The sequence below is a fragment of the Hippocampus zosterae genome, chromosome 11 (assembly GCF_025434085.1).
Source record: "Hippocampus zosterae strain Florida chromosome 11, ASM2543408v3, whole genome shotgun sequence".
In the NCBI taxonomy this organism is placed as follows: domain Eukaryota; kingdom Metazoa; phylum Chordata; class Actinopteri; order Syngnathiformes; family Syngnathidae; genus Hippocampus; species Hippocampus zosterae.
Genome location: NC_067461.1, coordinates 826,625 through 844,413, shown reverse-complemented (window position 1 = coordinate 844,413; position 17,789 = coordinate 826,625). Strand labels below are relative to the sequence as shown.

Here is a 17,789-nt window from a genome sequence, read left to right as displayed (position 1 = left end):
TTAAAAAAAAGGAAATTGTTGCTATTTGATCATGCCGTATCTTGAAAAGACCAACGCGGGGCGGTTTGTCGGCCGATGAAACCTTAACCCTCGTTGGAAACCCTAACTCTAGTTTAAACCCCCAAATTTAAAGCCCGTCCCAAATGAAAAATGGCACGGTGAGCGACGAAATGTGCACGCAGCGCTTCTCGCGGACTTCTTGCTATAATGTGGCCAGAAAAGAAGGCGACGGGCGCTGCGGAGAAGCCAATGGATTTAATGGTCCAGTGGTCCACACATGAGGCGCCCCCGTGGTTTGGCCTCAATCCGGCGATGACAATCGGACAGGCGGCGGCATCGTACATGGACGGGGAGGCACGAAAGCGCTCCGAGCGCATCCGACCTTCGACTTGAGATGGTGCGCGGCGTCAGTGGAGCACCAGCCTGTCTCGGATCCTGAAGCTGACCACGCCCAGCAGCAGGAGGGCGGGCAGGAAGGAGTAGAGCAGCACAAAGTCCAGCGTGTAGCGCGACACGGCGCCCGGGTAGCCTCGCTCCACGATTTGGTCTCCCTCCGTGATCAGGCAGCGTTCCGCCGCGGGACCCGACTGGTCTGCGGACAAGCGGGCGGTGACGCGCGCCGGCCAAAAGCCCGCGTCGGCCCAAATGTCAAACGGGAGCTTACTGCACGTGAAGCGAAGGCCGTGGAACTCGGTGACGATGAGCAGCTCGCAGCTGTACTTCTGGAACGTCAGGTAGCTCAGCCACTGGAACACGGCGGGCATTTGCGCCGTGCTACTGTTCTCCGGGCGACACAGAGAAGAAAGCGGTTCTTGCGGGAGTCCCTTGCGCGCGCCGTCAAAATGCGCCCCCTGGCGACGGAAAATAGCACGGCCCGCAACAGACGACGACTGGGAAACGTGCCAAAGATGCCGCGTACGCCACTAGAAAATTCCCCCCCCCACAAAAAAAAAAAACCCCAGCACGCACGCTCGCCCCCCACAAGTCGGAGCCTTAAAAACGGATCTACCGTAGGAATCCGGAGCCCAGCAGGATCCCGGCGATGTTGAGCAGGGCCACTCCGGTGTTGACCATGTTGGGGTCCTGGACCACCCCCAGCAGGACCACCGTCAGCAGCTCGCCTGCAAGACGCACAACGAGGTGACGAGGCGCTCGGGGGCGAGGGGCGGCCGGCCGCGCGCCCACCTGTGATGTGAGGGACCATCACGGCCGCGGTGAAGCAGGCGAAGCGCCACGTCTCGGCGTGCATCCCCACCGTCCTGTGAAAGGGGAAACGGATCGGCACGTCACGACCTCGCGTCCGTCTGCGCGTTCGCGGCGCGGCGGCCTACCAGTAGAGGAAGGAGGCGAAGAGCAGCACGCTGACGGCGCTGAAGGGCAGGATGTGGAAGACGTAGGCCAGGAACATCTGCCACTTGCTGTACAAGCCGTCTTGGCTCTCCTGGTCGCCGATGGCTCGCAAGGCGGGAACTGCGGCGGCGCGGCAGATCCGCAAGAGACCCGTCTCAATACGGTGCAGCGACGACATTTGCGTCACCGGGCGCCGCCAACGCTGCCGCTGACCAACGTGCGTGCAAAATGATTCGGCGATACTCGCATAGAGACGGCGCCGTGTTGTTTCCATACAGAGCAGCCATTTTGATTTCTGAGCATTTCGAAATTGGTCGTAGCCCCACCCAACGTACGACTACGAGTAGCAACTCAGAATGCGGTGGGGCGACTCACAGAGGGCCACGGCGTTGAGCATTCCGGTGTAGGGCGAGGCGCCGACGCATTGGTAGATGATGCCGATGCGGTCCTGCACGGCGCCTTTGGCCACGTCGGCGTCCAAACGCATGACGAAGAAGGCCACGAAGAGGCCGTAGATCAAGTTCTGAGACAGGCGCATCAGGACCCCCATTCGGTCTCTCGACAGGTTGCGCACGGTCCGCCTGGGCAAAATCCAATTGGACAAATCGTCACGACATCGGGCGCTTTCAAAAAGTATGGAGGCTGCCTCGCACTCAATCATTGGACAATGGACAAGGTTGGGCTGACAAAGCGGTCCGAGCGAGCACGAGACCTGAGGAGCACGGCCAGCTTGGCGGCGCCCGCGGGCGACTCCTTGCTCTTGAAGGGGACGGCGGCCTTGGGGCGGGCGAGCAGGCTCCGCCGCGTCCTGGCCAGCGTGCGCTCAAAGACGGCCGACTTGCGGAAGGCGCGGGCGACGTCGCGCATGCGGCCGAAGGTGGCCGCCTCGCGCTCGCCGCTGCGTGTGTCCACCGACGTCAAGTCCACTGTTGCGCGAGGGACGGCGCGTCAGCCGGCGTGCGCTTGTCTGGCACGAGCGAGCGGGCGCGCGCGGGACCGGTACCGTAGATGTCGAAGGGGTTGCAGTATTCCGGACACTCGTAGCCGCATCGGCCGAAGAAGTCCACCATCTCGTCGGGTTGGCCGCAGAAAACTAACTCGCCGCGGCTCATCAAGGCGATGCTGCTGAACACCTGCAAACACGCACGAGAAAATGACCTTGGAAGAAAATGACCTTGTCCAAGGTCATTTTCTTCATTTTCAAACGAGATGAAATCATAGTTACACAGGCTTAAGGCATTTTTGTTTTGATTTTGCAAAGTAGCGCAGCACAGTGTGATGCAATCACCACGACGGCCGGCGCGGGCGGTCCGGGTGCATTTTGTTACCGTGAAGAGTTCGGAGCGAGGCTGGTGGATGGTGACGATGACGATGCGGTTCCTGCGGGCCAGCCGGGCCAGCAGCGCCACGATCCGATTGGCCGTGGTGCTGTCCAGGCCCGTGGTGGGCTCGTCCAGCAGGATGACCCCTGCCCGCGACGACACGAGGCGCCGGCTTGAAACTCGAAAAGTCGCCTGCCCGGGGGGGGCGGATAAGCGCCCGCTTATGTGGAACTTTGTTAGACTCGTGAAGACAATTCAAAGATTGGCTCTCAAGCTGCAATTAAACGGAGATTAATTCATTTTCTGCTTGATTGCGGGGGAAGCCAACAGGAACCCCTCACTCATTCTCATCCTGAACGCTGAGGGCGCCGAGGACGCTGAGGACGAGGGCCTTCGTCCCCAGAGGAGTTACGCAGACGCGAAAAAGCAAAGCCGACGCGCTCATTGCGCTTGGATGACAGCAAACGTGACGTTGGGCTTGATCCGGCTCGTTGGCGTCGGACTTACGGGGGTCCTGAAGGAGCTGGCTAGCGATGGAGACCCTCCTCCTCTCGCCCGCGGAGATTCCCGGGAACACGCGGCCGCCGATCACGCTGCCGGCCACGTGACTCAGGCTCAGCTCGGCCATCGCCGCCGACACCTGCAATCCCATCGCATCTTATCTTTACCCGGCGCCTTTCCACTGACTTCACATTTGAAATCGAGGATGAGCATTTCTCCGAAAAAGGGTCAGATTGCGTCCCTCTTTGGAAAGTGCGCCCGCGTTCGCTCCCACCTTGTTTTGGATGCCTTCGGCCGAGTGCTTCCTGAGAGCCAGCTGCGCCGTGTAGGTCAAAGTCTCCTCCACGGTCAGAAAACTCAGCAGGTTGTCGCTCTGGTAGCACAAACGAAACCAAGAGAGTATTTCTCAGAGAGAGATTTTTTTTCTCTCTGTTGGTCTCTGTGGACGGACGCATGGTCAATAAAGGGCAGGCTCAATCTCCCGCGGTGATCAATGTGACTGTTGGTGCCAGGGGGAAAACCCGCCGATGATGTTGTCGTCACCATGACGACATGCGGATGCATGAAAAGCGTCCAGACGCTCCGTAAAAATAAATGCATCCCAATCTACGGAACAGATGGATCTAAAGTGTTGTTTGTTGAGAGGAAAATAGCGTGCTGCGATGCACGCTTTGATTGAAGTATAAAAATATCAACTCAAACTCAACTTGGCTCTTGAAATGTATTTTGTTGTACTTTTGTGTCTTTAAGCAAGAAAAACAACCCACACGTGTGTCTGACACGCACGCACGCACGCGGGCGCCGCTTGAACCTCACGCCCGCCTCAATTAACGCGCCGTCCAATCGCAATCCTCGGCAGAGTCTCTCATGTGAATGACTTTGATATCAGGCGCTCATATCGACTCCTCATCCGCGGCTTAGCAGCCAAAGTTAATGACAAGCTTGAAAGTGGACCAAGAAGCACCTTATCAGCCGGCCGGGAGATAATTTGAAAGGGGCTGTTTTTAATTCGGCTCTTGGATACACTTGAGCACCTCTGGCTGATGGATTAGGAGCATGAGGAGGCGATGGAGGAGCAAAAAAATAAAAAGAAAAAAAGTTTGCCCACGTACTAACAAACTTTGTTCCTGGAGTTTGCGAACCCAAATGGCAACAGGCCGTCATGTTGCGTGTGTCACCTGCAGCACGTAGGAGAAGCAGTCCCGGAACTCTTCTCTCGCCAGCTTGGTGCCGTTGACAAAGACTTGGCCCGACAGGGTTCCCGAGTTGCCGATCCTTCCCGAGATGGCGTCCAACAACGTGGTCTTTCCGGAACCTGCGCCGCACGCAAACGCGGCAGCCGAAAGGTGACGCCATTTTGCTTCTTGGAATTGATGAACATTGCAAAAAATGGCCGCCCAGCAACAAATGGCGCCCGAGCCGGCGGCCCACCTGAGTTTCCCAGGATGCCCATAATCTCCCCGCTGTCCACGTGGAAGGAGACGTCGTTGAGGATCTGTCGAGTCCGTCGCTTGGTGTAGGAGGGCAAGTCCCACCAGGGGCCGACGCGCTCGCTGCAGGGAAACAAAAGTGCTCCTCACACCTCAAATCCCGCGCCGAGGCTGAACAACAAAATGGTTGCCACTTAACGGGCACAGAAGTGGACTTAAGACTCAAGACCTCTGATAGGGACTTGGTTTTGGGTTTTTTAAGCCTGATGCCAACTCCAATTTGGCAAAAAAAAAAAATCTGATGTCCGATAATGAGTAAAAAAAAAAAAAACAGATAACCTTAGCTGCAGACCATAAATGTATGCAGTACATGAATCATACAAGGGAACATATTTTGATTCTGAGCACCAACTGTGGCTGCGTGGCATTTTCTTTCTTTTGCTATTTCCTAAACAGGCGTTTGCGTGCGCCGTTGTGGGCGTGCACACGGCCGACCAGATTCACGGCCAAGGGAGACGGCTCCTCTCGCTCCCTGAAACTGCGCGAAAATCAAGATACGCACAAGCGCGTGCGCGGCGTCTACGAAAATAAAACGCGTATGGTCAAGTGACTGAGCCCGAGTTGGACAAGCAAAAAAAGGTGGAGGAATGGAGACCTCTCCCCGCTGTCAGACCGGCTCAGCGGCGGGTTTGAGGCAACCGGGGGCCGGCCTTCCGACCGGACCGCGGTCGCGCCGGCGCTCACCTGACCGCGTAGCTGATGTTGCTGGCACTGAGGCAGCACGCGGGCCCGGCCGCCTCGTCCGCGCCGTCCCCCTTGGCCTCCGGCGCAAAGCGGAAGGACCGTCCGTCCCCGCCGGGACGCTCCTGCGGCGCCGAGTCCTGTCCGCTCATCTTCAAGCCGCGTCCACCCGAGCTGCAGCTCCCCCGCACGCTAACAGCGCAAAGCCATAAACACGCCACGGGCTTATCGCGGGGAACTTTGCTCCGGGCTCGTATAAAGCGGACGGGCAGAAGCGAGCGGCGCGTCCCGGAAGCCGCCGAGGCGACGGCACATCGTTTCGCAGGAGACGTTTGTGGCAGGGCAGAGGGGAGGAGCGAGGGAAGGACATCGGCAAGAAGAGGGGCGCGCAGGGGGCGCCCCGACCGTCGGACCGGACAAACATCAAGTTGCGTCATCATGGAGCCAAACAGTAGCCTGACTCGCGCCGACGGACCCTCGCAGGTCAGTCGCGGACATCCTCCTTTCATGTTTGTTTTGTGGCCGTTTCAGGTCGGTTCGCCGTTGCGCGCAGTTGACTCGCTCGCGCGTATCGTCGGAAGCGTTTGCAAATGGAATAGTGAGCTCGGAACAAGGAAGGAATCCGAGTCGAGACGACATTCGGAGATGTTTGGCCGCGGCCGTCCGATCGGAGCGCAGGAAAGTCCAGAGGGCCAAACGTCATAGCGTATGCTCGGATTGCTTTGCAGCCGCACGCCGACGCCGGGCCCTTCTCGACGGAGGAGGACAGCGGCCTCTACTTCACGTACGGCGGTGAGCCCAACCGGCTGGAAGTCAACGACCTGCGCTACGAGGTGACGACTTCAACGTGGCCTCCTGGCACCGCCGCACGCGTGCGGCCTCCGCCCGGGCCTCCGAGCCACTGAGTGTGCGTTGATCCCAGGTGGACACGGCGGCGCAGATTCCCTGGTATGAGAGGCTGTCGGCGCTCAAGCTGCCCTGGGCCGCGAAAGGCCACAAGCGGACAGCCATCGACAAACTCAGCCTGCGCGTCCGCAGCGGCCAGATGCTGGCCGTCATTGGGAGCTCGGGTAAAACGCAAAATAGACACCAAACGCACCTGCGCTGCGCTGGCAAAACCAGCTTGCAAAAACATTCCAAACTTTGACAATAAATCAAAGTAGGTTTCTAAAATGACAAGAAGAAAGATGATGATGATCCCAGGACCTGATTGAAACAAAGATATTTCCACGCCGGGCTGGCTTCACTTCTGTTGGCAGCGTATTCCGTTTGTGCGCAGCACAGCAGCTAAATGCGCCTTCACCATGTTTGCTTTGAACTCTGGGCTCCACTTACTGACCCGAGTCTGGAGAGCTCTCCCGGGTTTATCCTCAATCGGGACCCAAACATACAGTGATCGATAGATCGGCATCCCAATTTCTTTGGAAAAAAAATAGAATATCTTCTGCGGCTGAGCAGGAGCCAACGTAAAGCCTTGTATTGTACGCGAGTACGACCATTGCCACTACTCCTGACAGAAATCCTTGTGGTTGCGCCGGCGCAGGTTGCGGCAAAACCTCGCTGCTGGACATCATCACGTGTCGCGACGAGGGCGGCTGCGTGACATCCGGCCAGATTCTGATCAACGGTCGCCCCAACACGGCTCAGCTGGTAAAGAAGAGCATCGCGCACGTGCGCCAGGACGACCGCCTCCTTCCTCACCTCACCGTGCGCGAGACCCTCGCCTTTGTGGCCAAACTCAGGCTGCCCACGCACTTCACGCAGGCCCAGCGCGACCAGAGGGTAAGGCAGTCGACCGACTGGACCGCGTGTTTTTGTTTGTGTGAATGAAGCACACAAATAAAGCTGCCTCACCTCGCCTAAACATAACAGATGAACTGTGAAACCTGACCCCACGGCTCCGCCAGTTACTGTCGGTGGTCGGATTCCAAAAACCTGTCCCTGTGTAGTTTGTCTTGGAAACTCGATACCGTTTGACAACTGGGGCAGACCAGAAAGAGGGTTTGGTGTCAGAAACCGGTGCCGGAATAGGTCAATATGGTACCCTCGACAACTTTGGACAACGGTCCATCCAAGTCCAACTCGGTCAAGCAGTGTGTGCGGTCTGTAAAACGGGCTCCAGAGTTCTCGGTCACCGGACCCTTGACACCCGTGGACTATGGTCCATCCAAGTCAGACCAGGTAAGGAAGAGCATGTAGTTTCTGAAAGAGATTCCCTAGCTGTGAGTCTGACACCCCTGGCAAACTTGGGACAATGGTCCATTCAAGTCCGACTTAGTCGAGCAGAGGCTGAAGTTCCTACAAGCGGCCTCAGAGTAGTTGGTCTGGTAGTCTTGACAACTTGTGACAATCGTCCATCCTGGGAGTAGTTAGTGGGGTTCCAAAAATCATTTGCTCTGATAGCCTTGACTTCTGACAATGGTGGATCCAAGCCCAAATCTGACCGGGTCAGGTGGATGTCAACGGATCTCAAAAGGTCCATTGCGGTCTGACCAGGTCGTGGCCGTGTTTCCTCTCAGGTGGACGATGTCATCGCTGAGCTGCGACTGAGACAGTGCGCTCACACCAGGGTGGGAAATGACTACGTGAGGGGGGTGTCCGGAGGGGAGCGGAGGCGGGTCAGCATTGCAGTCCAACTCCTCTGGAACCCGGGTAAGAACCCCCTCCCTCGTCCCTTCCCGGACCTGGCTCAGCTATTAGACCAATCCCCAAAGCAAGCATTTACGTTTCCAGGTATCTTGATTCTGGACGAGCCCACGTCAGGTCTGGACAGCTTCACGGCCCACAATCTGGTAATCACGCTGTCCCGCCTGGCCAAGGGGAACCGTCTGGTTCTGCTGTCGGTCCACCAGCCTCGCTCGGACATCTTCCGGCTCTTTGACCTGGTGGTCTTACTCTCCTCGGGCTCGGCCGTGTACTGCGGTGCCGCCAGGGACATGGTACCGTACTTCACGGCGCTGGGCCACCCCTGCCCGCGCTACTGCAATCCGTCTGACTTCTACGGTAGGACCTCGAGGCTTCTCTGCCCCGTAAGCGCATACAACGTCTCTGACAAGCCTCCCTGCCTTTGCGCGCCAGTGGACCTGATCAGCATAGACCGCCGTAGTCCGGAGCAAGAGGCCCAGTGTCTGGAGCGGGCCCGGGTGTTGGCGGAGCAATTTTCGGAAAAGGTCCGGGACACCGATGACCACATGTGGAACGGCGGGACGGGCGTGGCGCACCCTGAGAGGTTGCTTTGTACTTAGTGAGTTAGCATTTTAACAACCGTCATTAAAAAGAGCACCTGATGGCAGGGCAAGATGCCATCCTCCTTATCTTACGGCCGGAGCATGTTGTACCCTGCTTATCTCATCATATGTCGACATATCAAATGTTCCCATTTGATATTACCTACCGACAGGACCAGAGTAAAGATCCTAAAACGAGTCAGGAGCCTAAATGATCGGCCTCGGTGCTTTCCACACCGAAGTTACTATTTTTCGTCAGCATTCTGCCCGCTTGCACCCGATCAACTCTCATTAGGAATGATCTTGCTATCTTGCTCGACAATTATGTGTCAGCATTTCTTCAAAAATAGTCCCCCGACCGAAAAATCCAGATTCATACGATTTTCGTATGCAGGTCTTTGTATGTCGGCACGCTAACGGTTAGCATGATTGTATTTGCTGAAACGTACCCAAGTGCCGGGCAAAAGTCAAATATCGATCCGCCTTACTGATTTCGGTGCCATCTTACACCCGGTTAGCATCCCAAACGCTAAGATTGCAAATGTTCGCGCTCGATCAACAACCGTGAGAAATAGCGGCCGTCTACAGGGTGAGACGTCAAATCCTTGAGAGTCCGGGCCACCGCTCGACTGCGTACCGCTATCTTGCAATGAGGTTGCCGTCTGGCCGCACGTTAGCGTGTCAGCGGCTGACATGCCGGCATCTCATCGACAGCAGCTCTCCGCCGCCCGACGAGACGCAAGAGGACCAGGTCGTGGTCACCTCCAAGGGAAGGGAGCGACCGCCGGGACGGCTCCAGCAGTTTTCCATCCTCATCAGGTGAGAGCAGGAAAGAGGCGGCAAAGCAGTGAGACGCCTCGTGGGGCCAACCATCTCCTCATCTGCCAGGCGCCACATGTACAATGACTACCGAGACCTGGTCACCCTGCTGGTGCACGGCCTGGAGGCTCTGCTGATGTCCCTGCTGGTGGGCTTCCTGTACTACGGCGCCGGAGAGCAGCCCCTGTCCATTCAGGACACGGTGGCCCTGCTCTACATGATCGGAGCGCTCACGCCCTTCGCCGTGGTGCTGGACGTCATAGCGAAATGTGAGCGTCCGTTCGTATCAAACGCCCAATTGAGTTGATAGGTCAAGGTCATTCCTCGTCCTCTGGCGAGTCATATCGGTAATCAAAGATGATGGACTTTGATAAAGTGCAGATAATCATTTGATTGAGGAGCCAGCAAGTCTCGAGACCAAGGTCCACCACCCACTCTGTGGAGGATTCATTTGCCGGCCAAGACTTCACACCGAGAATAATACGACTCAGCTATTAGATCGGTGGCGCTAACTGAAGTCTAACATGCCTCGAGATCTGAGCAAATGTCACTTGTAGGTCACGCGGAGAGAGCCATGCTCTACCACGAGCTGGAAGATGGCATGTACTCGGTGACCTCCTACTTCTTTGCTAAGGTACAGTACACAAAATCAGCAGCAGGGTGCAGCCTTGCTCCACCTCGCACCCACAGCGGGTTAACCTGTTTGAAACATTGCGTAATCCCAACCACTAGGGCAGGGCTGTCAAACTCATTTTTGTTGACCTTGGAGGGCCGTTATGACTGAAACCATCTAAAGGAGTCAAGAATGACCGTAGATTCAATACTTGTTCAAGTTACTATCATGAGGGGTTTGGTAACAAGAAAATGCTTTGACTCGCTCTCTTATTTATTACATGTGAGAATTTAGAAAGCATCATGGAAGTTGGCATGTTAAATGGGATTTCACGAGCCACATAAAAAGATATGGCGGTCCAGATTTGGCCCCCGCGCCTTGCCTTTGAGAGCGGTGCACTAGGGGATTTAGGGATTTATCCTGGATGACTCAGGAGTCCGCCGCGAATGAATGAGAATTGATTAAAAAGCTACGAAAAGCCGCCGACTCGCCCCTGATATTTTTGGGATGCAATGCTAACATGCCGCCATTTGGCAAGATAGCAACTCGGGCAGACAGAGCTAAGCATTTTGTGCATTGCGCCCTGCAGAACTCAAAAGGAATCCAATTGTTTTGCTCACGTTTGGCTTCGGCTGTGTCCGCAGGTTCTGGGGGAGTTACCTGAGCACTGCGTGTTCACGTTGGTCTACGCTCTGCCAATCTACTGGCTGGCGGGCCTGAACGAGGCGCCGGACCGCTTCCTGCTCAACTTCCTGCTGGTGTGGCTGATGGTGTACTGCAGCCGCGCCATGGCGCTCTTCGTGGCCGCCGCGCTGCCCACTCTGCAGACCTCGGCCTTCATGGGCAACGCGCTCTTCACCGTCTTCTACCTGACCGGGGGCTTCGTCATCAGCCTGGAGAACATGTGGCTGGGTGAGCCGAGGCTGCCGAGTCGGGAGCGTCCCGGTGGACGTTTGGATTGTATTGTAAAATTGGCTTCCTACGTCTCGCAGTGGCGTCGTGGCTCTCTCGCACCTCCTTCATGCGTTGGGGCTTCCAGGGGCTTCTGCTAGTGCAGTTCAGAGGAAACAAATACCCCGTCACCATCGGCAACTTCACCCTGGACGTGGACGGTATACACGTAAGTGCGACAGATCTACAAATGTCCAAGGGAATTCATCATTCGTTCAAATAAATCGTCTATTTTTGTACGCACCTGTGTGTGTGTGTGTGGTCAGGTCGTGGAAGTGATGAACATGAACCAGTACCCTCTGTACTCGTGCTACCTGGTGCTGCTGGCCGTGTGCTTGGTCTTCATGGCGCTCTACTACATCTGCCTCAAATTCATCAAGCAGAAGTCCAGTCTTGACTGGTGAATGTGATTCATCACAGCTCGCGACGGTTTTACATTTGGCAAATTTCGACGCCACGCAAGCCAGCTGTGGGAAATAATCACATATTATGCTTTTCACAAAAACAAGAAACTATGGTGGAAAAAGTGACGCGATTACCCTTTTTTTTTGGCCAGTCGAACCACATGTTGGCGTACCGCAGTCTGCCGCTCGATGGCAGCAGAGCACCGCAGTAACGTTGAAGTCACGTTCGATTTTTGCATGTTTCATTTTCTGTGGATGCCTATGAACTCTGTGTGTGTGTGTGCGTATCAGTATCAAGTCACTGAAGGAAAAGGCCTTGAAGATAATTCTTCCCTAAATAAAAAATATTGTACTTGTAGACTGGTTGTTTTATATGTGTACTCTATTTCTCGAGCACTTTAAAACAACCGCCGCTGATTAGTAACAAAGACAGAAGTACAAATACTAAAATTCCCGCTGAGTTTTGACTCGACGCAAATTTTATTTCTCTTAACAATGGAATTCTTTTGTAATAGTTGGAAGTAGAATTACACTGCTCCACATTTTCTCTCTTTTTTTAAAGAGATGCAAGTCAACTTTTCTGATGGTTTTGCACCGACACCAAATCTGCCCTTGTACTTCCTCAAGCACATTTAAAAATCGTAATATGCATTACAGCAAAACGTTTTTTTTTTACCGTTGGTGGAAAAAAAATCCACATCACGCAAGCTTTGATAGGTCAATGCAAATATCTCTCAAAACCAACGTGCAAGAAAAAAGTTAATCGGCCTCAAGCAGACGGTGAGGGTCACATGAAGCCATCTCTGATGAAAATGGGCTGCTGACTAGCAGAATGACTGCATTTACTCATCTGACTTGAGTTATTTGAAATGCTGAGTCATGAGGCACAGTAGCCCTCATATTTTACAAACCCGACGTGATTAGATTTATATATATATATATATATATATATATATATATATATATATATATATGTGTGTGTGTGTGTGTGTGTGTGTGTGTGTGTGTGTGTGTGTGTGTGTGTGTGTATACTGTATATACACACACACACACATATAGAGGATATAGTTTTGTGTTTTGCGTTGCACAGCACTGATAATGCAACACATGGATCCCGAACATTTATTAGCATAAATACTTCTGTACACGGTTACCACAGTCCTACTGATAGCAGAGGACAGCGGAACACCACTCACATCATGTATGGAAAAAGAAAAAAACAAAACATCTAACTGGGGGTCGGGGGGAAGTTGGGTCTTTATTCGTTGACGGGTTGAGCGTTGACTGTCCTCTCTTTCAGTTTGTCGGCGTAGAACTTGAACGACTCCTGCAGAAGAAGAAAGAGAGGTCGGCGTGAAACCCAAAATGACACTCGGGTGCCGTTTTGGCCTTTGTGAAAGAGTGCGCCCCTCCTGGGTGCGCTTAAATAGCTTGCGCTCTCCAAACAGCTTGTCTCGTTTCATCTTTAAATCCCCATTAATACACAAAGAAGGGATTTGACGCACGCGGGCGCACACACACACGTAAGGTCTGCACACAGAGAAAGCCTCCTCTCGGTTAATTAATCGCTGTTTTGATCCACGCCAGGTGTTTTGTGTGTGTGCGTGTGTGCATGCACACGCGCATTTCTTGTTTGGCTGGATAAAGGCTTTTACGGAAAGTACAGCAGTACCTTGACTGAAGAACTTAATTTGTTCCGTGAACAAAGGCCAAAGCAACGTAGCACACTGAAATTACATGAATCCACCAGCCTGTTTTTTCAAGACTTTGCACAGTTGCACCTCCGAGGCCCGGGAGGAGTCAAATTAAACAGCCAAGTCAAGTGAGGTTTGGGAAAATGGCATCCCACCCTACTTGACAGTCATTTGAATTGTCGCGAGTGAAGTTCCGTCAGGAAGGAAAATGCTTTTTATTCTCGTTCGCGGCGACGCTTCAAGCTCCGAGCTCCGAGCTCCGCCCCCAATCGTCACGGTTATAAAGTGGGGAAGACCAGACAGGACCGACCCCTTAAAAAAGGGGCGAAGATCAGGGAGGCTTTCGATCATGGCGTCAAGCCGGCGGGGGTCGCAAAGTGCCGCTCGAGCGCCGCTGTGGAGTTTTTACGACGGCGCTCGGGTCCGCCCGCGTCCCGAAGGCCGAGCATCACTTCACTCTCCTGATGTGGCAGATGTTGAATTATACAAGAGCCTCTCTTAACTTGGTCCCGCAGGTGAGTCAGGCCGCCGGTGCGCCCGCCTCCGGGGGTCTCGGCGGCAACACAAGAGCCCTCTAAAGTGTGTGTCGATACAAAATGTCTGCCCAAAATAGGCCCGCGCCCACTGACGTCATTTGACAAGTGCTCAAAGGCTCCCGAGTAGCAGAAAAAAGCCAAACGGCACTCAAAGCTCAATCGCTTCTGCGTGGAAATGACGTTTGAAACATTTTCTTGCATAAATACCTCCACTTTTGAATCGGAACATATATATTTTGCTGAATTATGTCGGGTGCTTTTCAACTCAAAGTAGCTGATGCGCTCAAATGTTTGATGAGTGTGAAGTTTGAAAACACGCTCGTCTGATCGAATACCAAATCCGACTTGAAAATAGACGTCATTTGGTAGAGAGGCACAACATTTACGTACGTCGCGGGCTTTATCGGGGTCAGGGGGTTTTTGAAACGTGTGGCCTGCCTGCAGTTAAAATGACCAATCGAAGAAGCTCAAGAGCATGTTTGATTTGCAAAGTGACTCATTCCCACCATCTATTCATTCATTTATTTCAACGAATTCGGAAAATGATTCCTTAAAAGAACATCTTTCACTTTTTCATCAAATTAGCGGCGGCGGCACTCACGGGGGGCTCTGGGAAAGGCGGCGTTTCTCCCGCGTCGCGGTGCAAGACGGCCAGCCGCTTGAGTGACAGCTCGTCCATGACCAGCCCCTCCTCCAGCGCGCGCTCGTACAGCGCCTTGGCCGACGCCAGGTCCTTGTCCGCGACTGCCGCAGGATCCGATGCGCGACAAAGAAACACATTTGAGATGGAAACGCTGCGCCTTTCGTGACTTTTCAGAACACTGGAAAGGTGCCCTCAAGTCCAAATCAACTTCCAAGACGAATTTGCCAACTTTTAGAGCAACTTACAGCCGCGCCCCGCCGATATGAAGAAGGACTTGATTGCAATTCAAGTAGTCTATCAAAATGAATTCAAAATCTACTTAACGGGGGAGACAAAACTTGGAAGGAAAACCCATTAGCAGACCTTGCTTGCTCCAAGTTCAAGCACTTTAAAAGCACTTTAGCCACATTTGCGGCACTTTATGAACCTTGAACAAAGTATGAGAAACAATCGGAAGCATCGAAGAACCCTGTAAACCCCGCGCCAGTCGACATGCCCTTTTTTTACGGACATTAAAAAATCACTCGGATGCGCAAACGGCTCCTTTTGTCACGCAGCGTAAAATTTAGCGCCGCATCCAATAATGCGCTGCGCTTGTGTTCCGCCACTTCTTTCCTACCAAAAGGGAAAATAACCAGGTTACGTCGATTAAGCAAGAGAGAAAGCGAGCCCAAGTGCGCCAAAGCAAGTCCCCTCGGAGCACCTCGCGTTTGAGCAGCCGGCTAATGCGAATGAAATAGTCATGTGCGCTCGTCTTTGCCGTGATAACGGGGCGGCTTGGGGGGTGTTCGGGATTATAGTTCAAAGGCCGGCGGAAGACAAGAGAAGTGCTGAGTGGCAGGTCGTGTCGCGATTAGCACGCTAGGCTAGGCAGGACAGCTAACTCATTAGCGGGCATGTCTTCTTCAAAAAGGCCAGCATGTTTTCTGACACCGTGCCCCCGCACGCGCATACGTTGAAATGAGCGCTCACCATTCGCAGGGGTGGGGGACCAAGAAATGCAAATCAAGTGTTTATCCTGACCAATTTTAAGAACTTAAATCAGTCCTTCTCCCATTGCGGCGAGGGGCGGGTAGGGCCGGCCCCCTGCAGTGGGGGCCCCCCCAACACTAGAATAAAGTCTAATTGGACATCCACGACAGTAGGTGGCAGTGGCGTTCTCATGTGTCTATTTTTTAATTGGGGGCAAAAATTCATGCACGTCAAATCTTTTGTGTTAGACTAAAAAACAAGGTCAATAAAGTTCTTGTGATAAATTGATCTACATTCCCTTTTTTTGTCTCCTTGAATGGGTATACAGTACTGTAATGTTCTAGACAAGTGTACTTATCACGATTTTATGGACAATTGAAACGCACCGTACATCACCCTAGAAAAGAAACGGTGTACAAATGATGGCCAAAACCTGTATGCATTGTTAATTCAGCCACACCAACTACGGTAGGCTGAGCACGCGGGCCCGGCCGGTGTCGTGGCGCGGCTCTTACCGTGGCACTTCATCAAGTAAGGGTAGAGCACTTCCTTCTCGGCAAAGTCCGGGATCAGGCTCTGCAAGGTCTTGATTTTGCCCACCTACCAAATCGCACACAAGAACAATTGTCACATCAGGTGCTTTTTTATTAATTTAGTAATACATTGTTATTTATTGTTTTTATTTGTTGAGATTGACGTCTATGCTTTTTTTATGCAGTTCAGTTTTGCTGCCCTTATTTTTAGCTGTGTGTGTGTTTCAATGCACTGCGTGTTTGCACCGCGGTTGAGAGGAAAGTCATTTCATCTGTTGCCGTATGTTGCACAACGAGCATATTTGACAATAAAGCTTGACTTGACTTGAGGTGGGATGAGCCACACGTGCTAAATTTCATTAAGAGCAAAATGTTTCAATATTTACAAATGGATGAGTCAGTCTTTTATGACACTAAAGTAATACGATTTTGAAAGGATTTTTGCTGGACCGCCCATAAGGAAACAAACAAAAACAAAAAATGCCAATGGGTCCATTTTGGAAAAGTCAGAACATTTCGAGATGGAAAAAGACAGTTGAAGGTATATCTATATTTTTTTTTCTTCAGCTAAACATTTTGACCCGCAAGACAACACTAGGGGTAAAAGCTGCTTTAAAAAAAAAAAAAAACCCAGCAACAACCAAAACCCAAAAACGTGACTGGACCTGTCCTGGCCGCTGAGACGCTCGTGCCACGTAGGACACCAGCGCTTCCTTCTGCTCAGCCAAGGCGTTGACCCTCTGCAAGAAGAGACAGAAAATATGGCTTCAGGGGAGACAAATGTGGCATTTTAAATGGGGACGAACGGCATTACAGTGTTTCATGCTGTCATGTAATCCATAGTTTGTTAAATAGTGATGAGGGAGGAATGCATCTCATTCATTCATTCAAGACCATCATGCCAGACATGGCTGTTTAATTACTGAAAAGGATAATCGCCCCAAATGTCAGAAAAATGGGGGGGCTGCAGACATGGTGAGATTGATTTCATTTTACAAGTTCTATTGCATGACTATACTGAGGAGGTGAAAATTGTGATCATGATGATAATGATAATTTAGTCGCAAAAAACTGCGTTGTTGACTTAAACTAAAATTTTTTTTAAAAAGCTGCTCTATTCCTGCTGAAATAGTGATGACGTGCAGCGGCAACATGCGTTTTCATTAGTGTGCACTTAAGTGACACATGCAAGCAAACGACTGAGAGGGGTGATCACCCAGCCAGCCAGCGAGAAGTAATGGCCGTGAAGCGGCAGCAAGCCTCTCCCATTTACCGCCCGCCTATCGCCTCTTTCTTGGCCATTCTCTCACCGTCTCATCTAGCGTCTACATTTTCATTTCCCAGAGCTCGCCGCAAAGCCGTCGAGCTTTAACTCAGGCACTGCGTGTAAATAAGTGAAGTAGAAGCCCGAGTCAGTCGACCGCAGAGCGCCAGACTCCGTGGGATGCGGGACGCAATTGAAAAAGGTCGGATAAATTAGTCAAAACCCGTGGTGGCGAACGCATCCGGCCATCACAAGGGTTTGACGACTGGCCAGAAGCATGAAGGAGTTGGGAAAAAGAAATCATCACCACTTGCCATTTTGTTTCTGCGGTGAATGATTCTTATTGGCTTTACACAGAGAAAGCACAAAGGCCTTAAACTGGGGAGTGTCAAGGAAGGCCGGCGAGGGAGTCGCCGGCGTAGCAGATGATCGGCAGAAGGATCGAGATGCAACAAGGAACATGAGAAATCGAGTGTCGAAAGTGATCTGGGATGCAAAGAATAACACAGCCCTGGAAAGAGTCAAGAAGTGAAAGAAACTAAGGAACAGACTTCAGTCTCGAGACTGGCGTCAACAAAGACCGCCATATTCCAGATTGTGTCTTGAGGGGCTCCAGGGCGAACAGATTAGACACGCCCAAGGGGTCCAAACAGTGACAGGAGACACAGGACAGCTCCTTGTGGATCTCCAGAGAGAAAGAGCGAGCTCCCGGACAGTAGAGCAATTGAGCCCCAGGATTATTGACGGTTCATTGACGGCCGGTACGCACTAGGACATTTCAAAGGCCGG

At 52.7% G+C, this 17,789-nt stretch overlaps 3 protein-coding genes across 5 annotated transcripts in view; 1 reads left to right on the top strand and 2 right to left on the bottom strand.

Moving 5' to 3' along the window:
- Positions 1-2: 2 nt before the first annotated feature.
- Positions 3-10,783, bottom strand: abcg5 (ATP-binding cassette, sub-family G (WHITE), member 5). 3 transcript variants are annotated; one of them, XM_052080619.1, is made up of 15 exons: positions 10,664-10,783; positions 5,348-5,536; positions 4,605-4,726; positions 4,352-4,488; positions 3,448-3,546; positions 3,180-3,312; positions 2,679-2,818; positions 2,354-2,483; positions 2,063-2,276; positions 1,726-1,931; positions 1,332-1,470; positions 1,186-1,259; positions 1,010-1,121; positions 665-777; positions 3-592 (listed from the first exon to the last, which is right to left on the bottom strand). In XM_052080619.1, exons 2-15 carry the CDS (start codon positions 5,494-5,496, stop codon positions 408-410), a joined length of 1,953 nt encoding a protein of 650 aa, XP_051936579.1. In that variant the 5' UTR covers positions 5,497-5,536; positions 10,664-10,783; the 3' UTR covers positions 3-407. The 3 variants fall into 3 exon arrangements, with proteins under 3 accessions (XP_051936579.1, XP_051936577.1, XP_051936578.1); XM_052080617.1 differs by lacking the exon at positions 10,664-10,783 and having other exon boundaries at positions 5,348-5,784; XM_052080618.1 differs by lacking the exon at positions 10,664-10,783 and having other exon boundaries at positions 665-774; positions 5,348-5,784.
- On the top strand, positions 5,714-11,911 carry abcg8 (ATP-binding cassette, sub-family G (WHITE), member 8). Its single transcript, XM_052080630.1, has 13 exons — positions 5,714-5,827; positions 6,073-6,177; positions 6,267-6,414; positions 6,888-7,126; positions 7,864-7,996; positions 8,078-8,347; positions 8,423-8,588; positions 9,286-9,390; positions 9,460-9,659; positions 9,948-10,024; positions 10,648-10,915; positions 10,996-11,123; positions 11,221-11,911. The coding sequence occupies exons 1-13, from the start codon at positions 5,783-5,785 to the stop codon at positions 11,356-11,358; spliced, it is 2,022 nt and encodes a 673-aa protein (XP_051936590.1). The 5' UTR covers positions 5,714-5,782; the 3' UTR covers positions 11,359-11,911.
- Positions 11,912-12,466: 555 nt separating this feature from the next.
- Positions 12,467-17,789, bottom strand: part of lrpprc (leucine-rich pentatricopeptide repeat containing) — a 41,297-nt gene continuing 35,974 nt past the window's right edge. Inside the window, exons 35-38 of the mRNA XM_052080604.1 lie at positions 16,402-16,476; positions 15,719-15,803; positions 14,190-14,332; positions 12,467-12,685 (exon numbers count right to left, since the gene is read on the bottom strand). Coding sequence (XP_051936564.1) covers positions 12,617-12,685; positions 14,190-14,332; positions 15,719-15,803; positions 16,402-16,476 — 372 coding nt within the window. The 3' untranslated portion in view covers positions 12,467-12,616. The remainder of the gene's footprint in view (positions 12,686-14,189; positions 14,333-15,718; positions 15,804-16,401; positions 16,477-17,789) is intronic.

What these genes read in the sequence shown, in the direction of transcription:
- abcg5 (XM_052080617.1), bottom strand. Translation starts at nt 5,784, where the DNA reads ATGATGACGCAACTTGATGTTTGTCCGGTCCGACGGTCGGGGCGCCCC. An exon ending in CAACCCCTTCGACATCTACG is followed by an intron (nt 2,277 to 2,353) that starts GTACCGGTCCCG and finishes CTCGCGCAACAG; the next exon opens with TGGACTTGACGTCGGTGGAC. An exon ending in CTGGGCTCCGGATTCCTACG is followed by an intron (nt 778 to 1,009) that starts GTAGATCCGTTT and finishes CCCGGAGAACAG; the next exon opens with TAGCACGGCGCAAATGCCCG.
- abcg8 (XM_052080630.1), top strand. Translation starts at nt 5,783, where the DNA reads ATGGAGCCAAACAGTAGCCTGACTCGCGCCGACGGACCCTCGCAG. An exon ending in AGGCCCAGCGCGACCAGAGG is followed by an intron (nt 7,127 to 7,863) that starts GTAAGGCAGTCG and finishes GTTTCCTCTCAG; the next exon opens with GTGGACGATGTCATCGCTGA. An exon ending in CCAACTCCTCTGGAACCCGG is followed by an intron (nt 7,997 to 8,077) that starts GTAAGAACCCCC and finishes TTACGTTTCCAG; the next exon opens with GTATCTTGATTCTGGACGAG.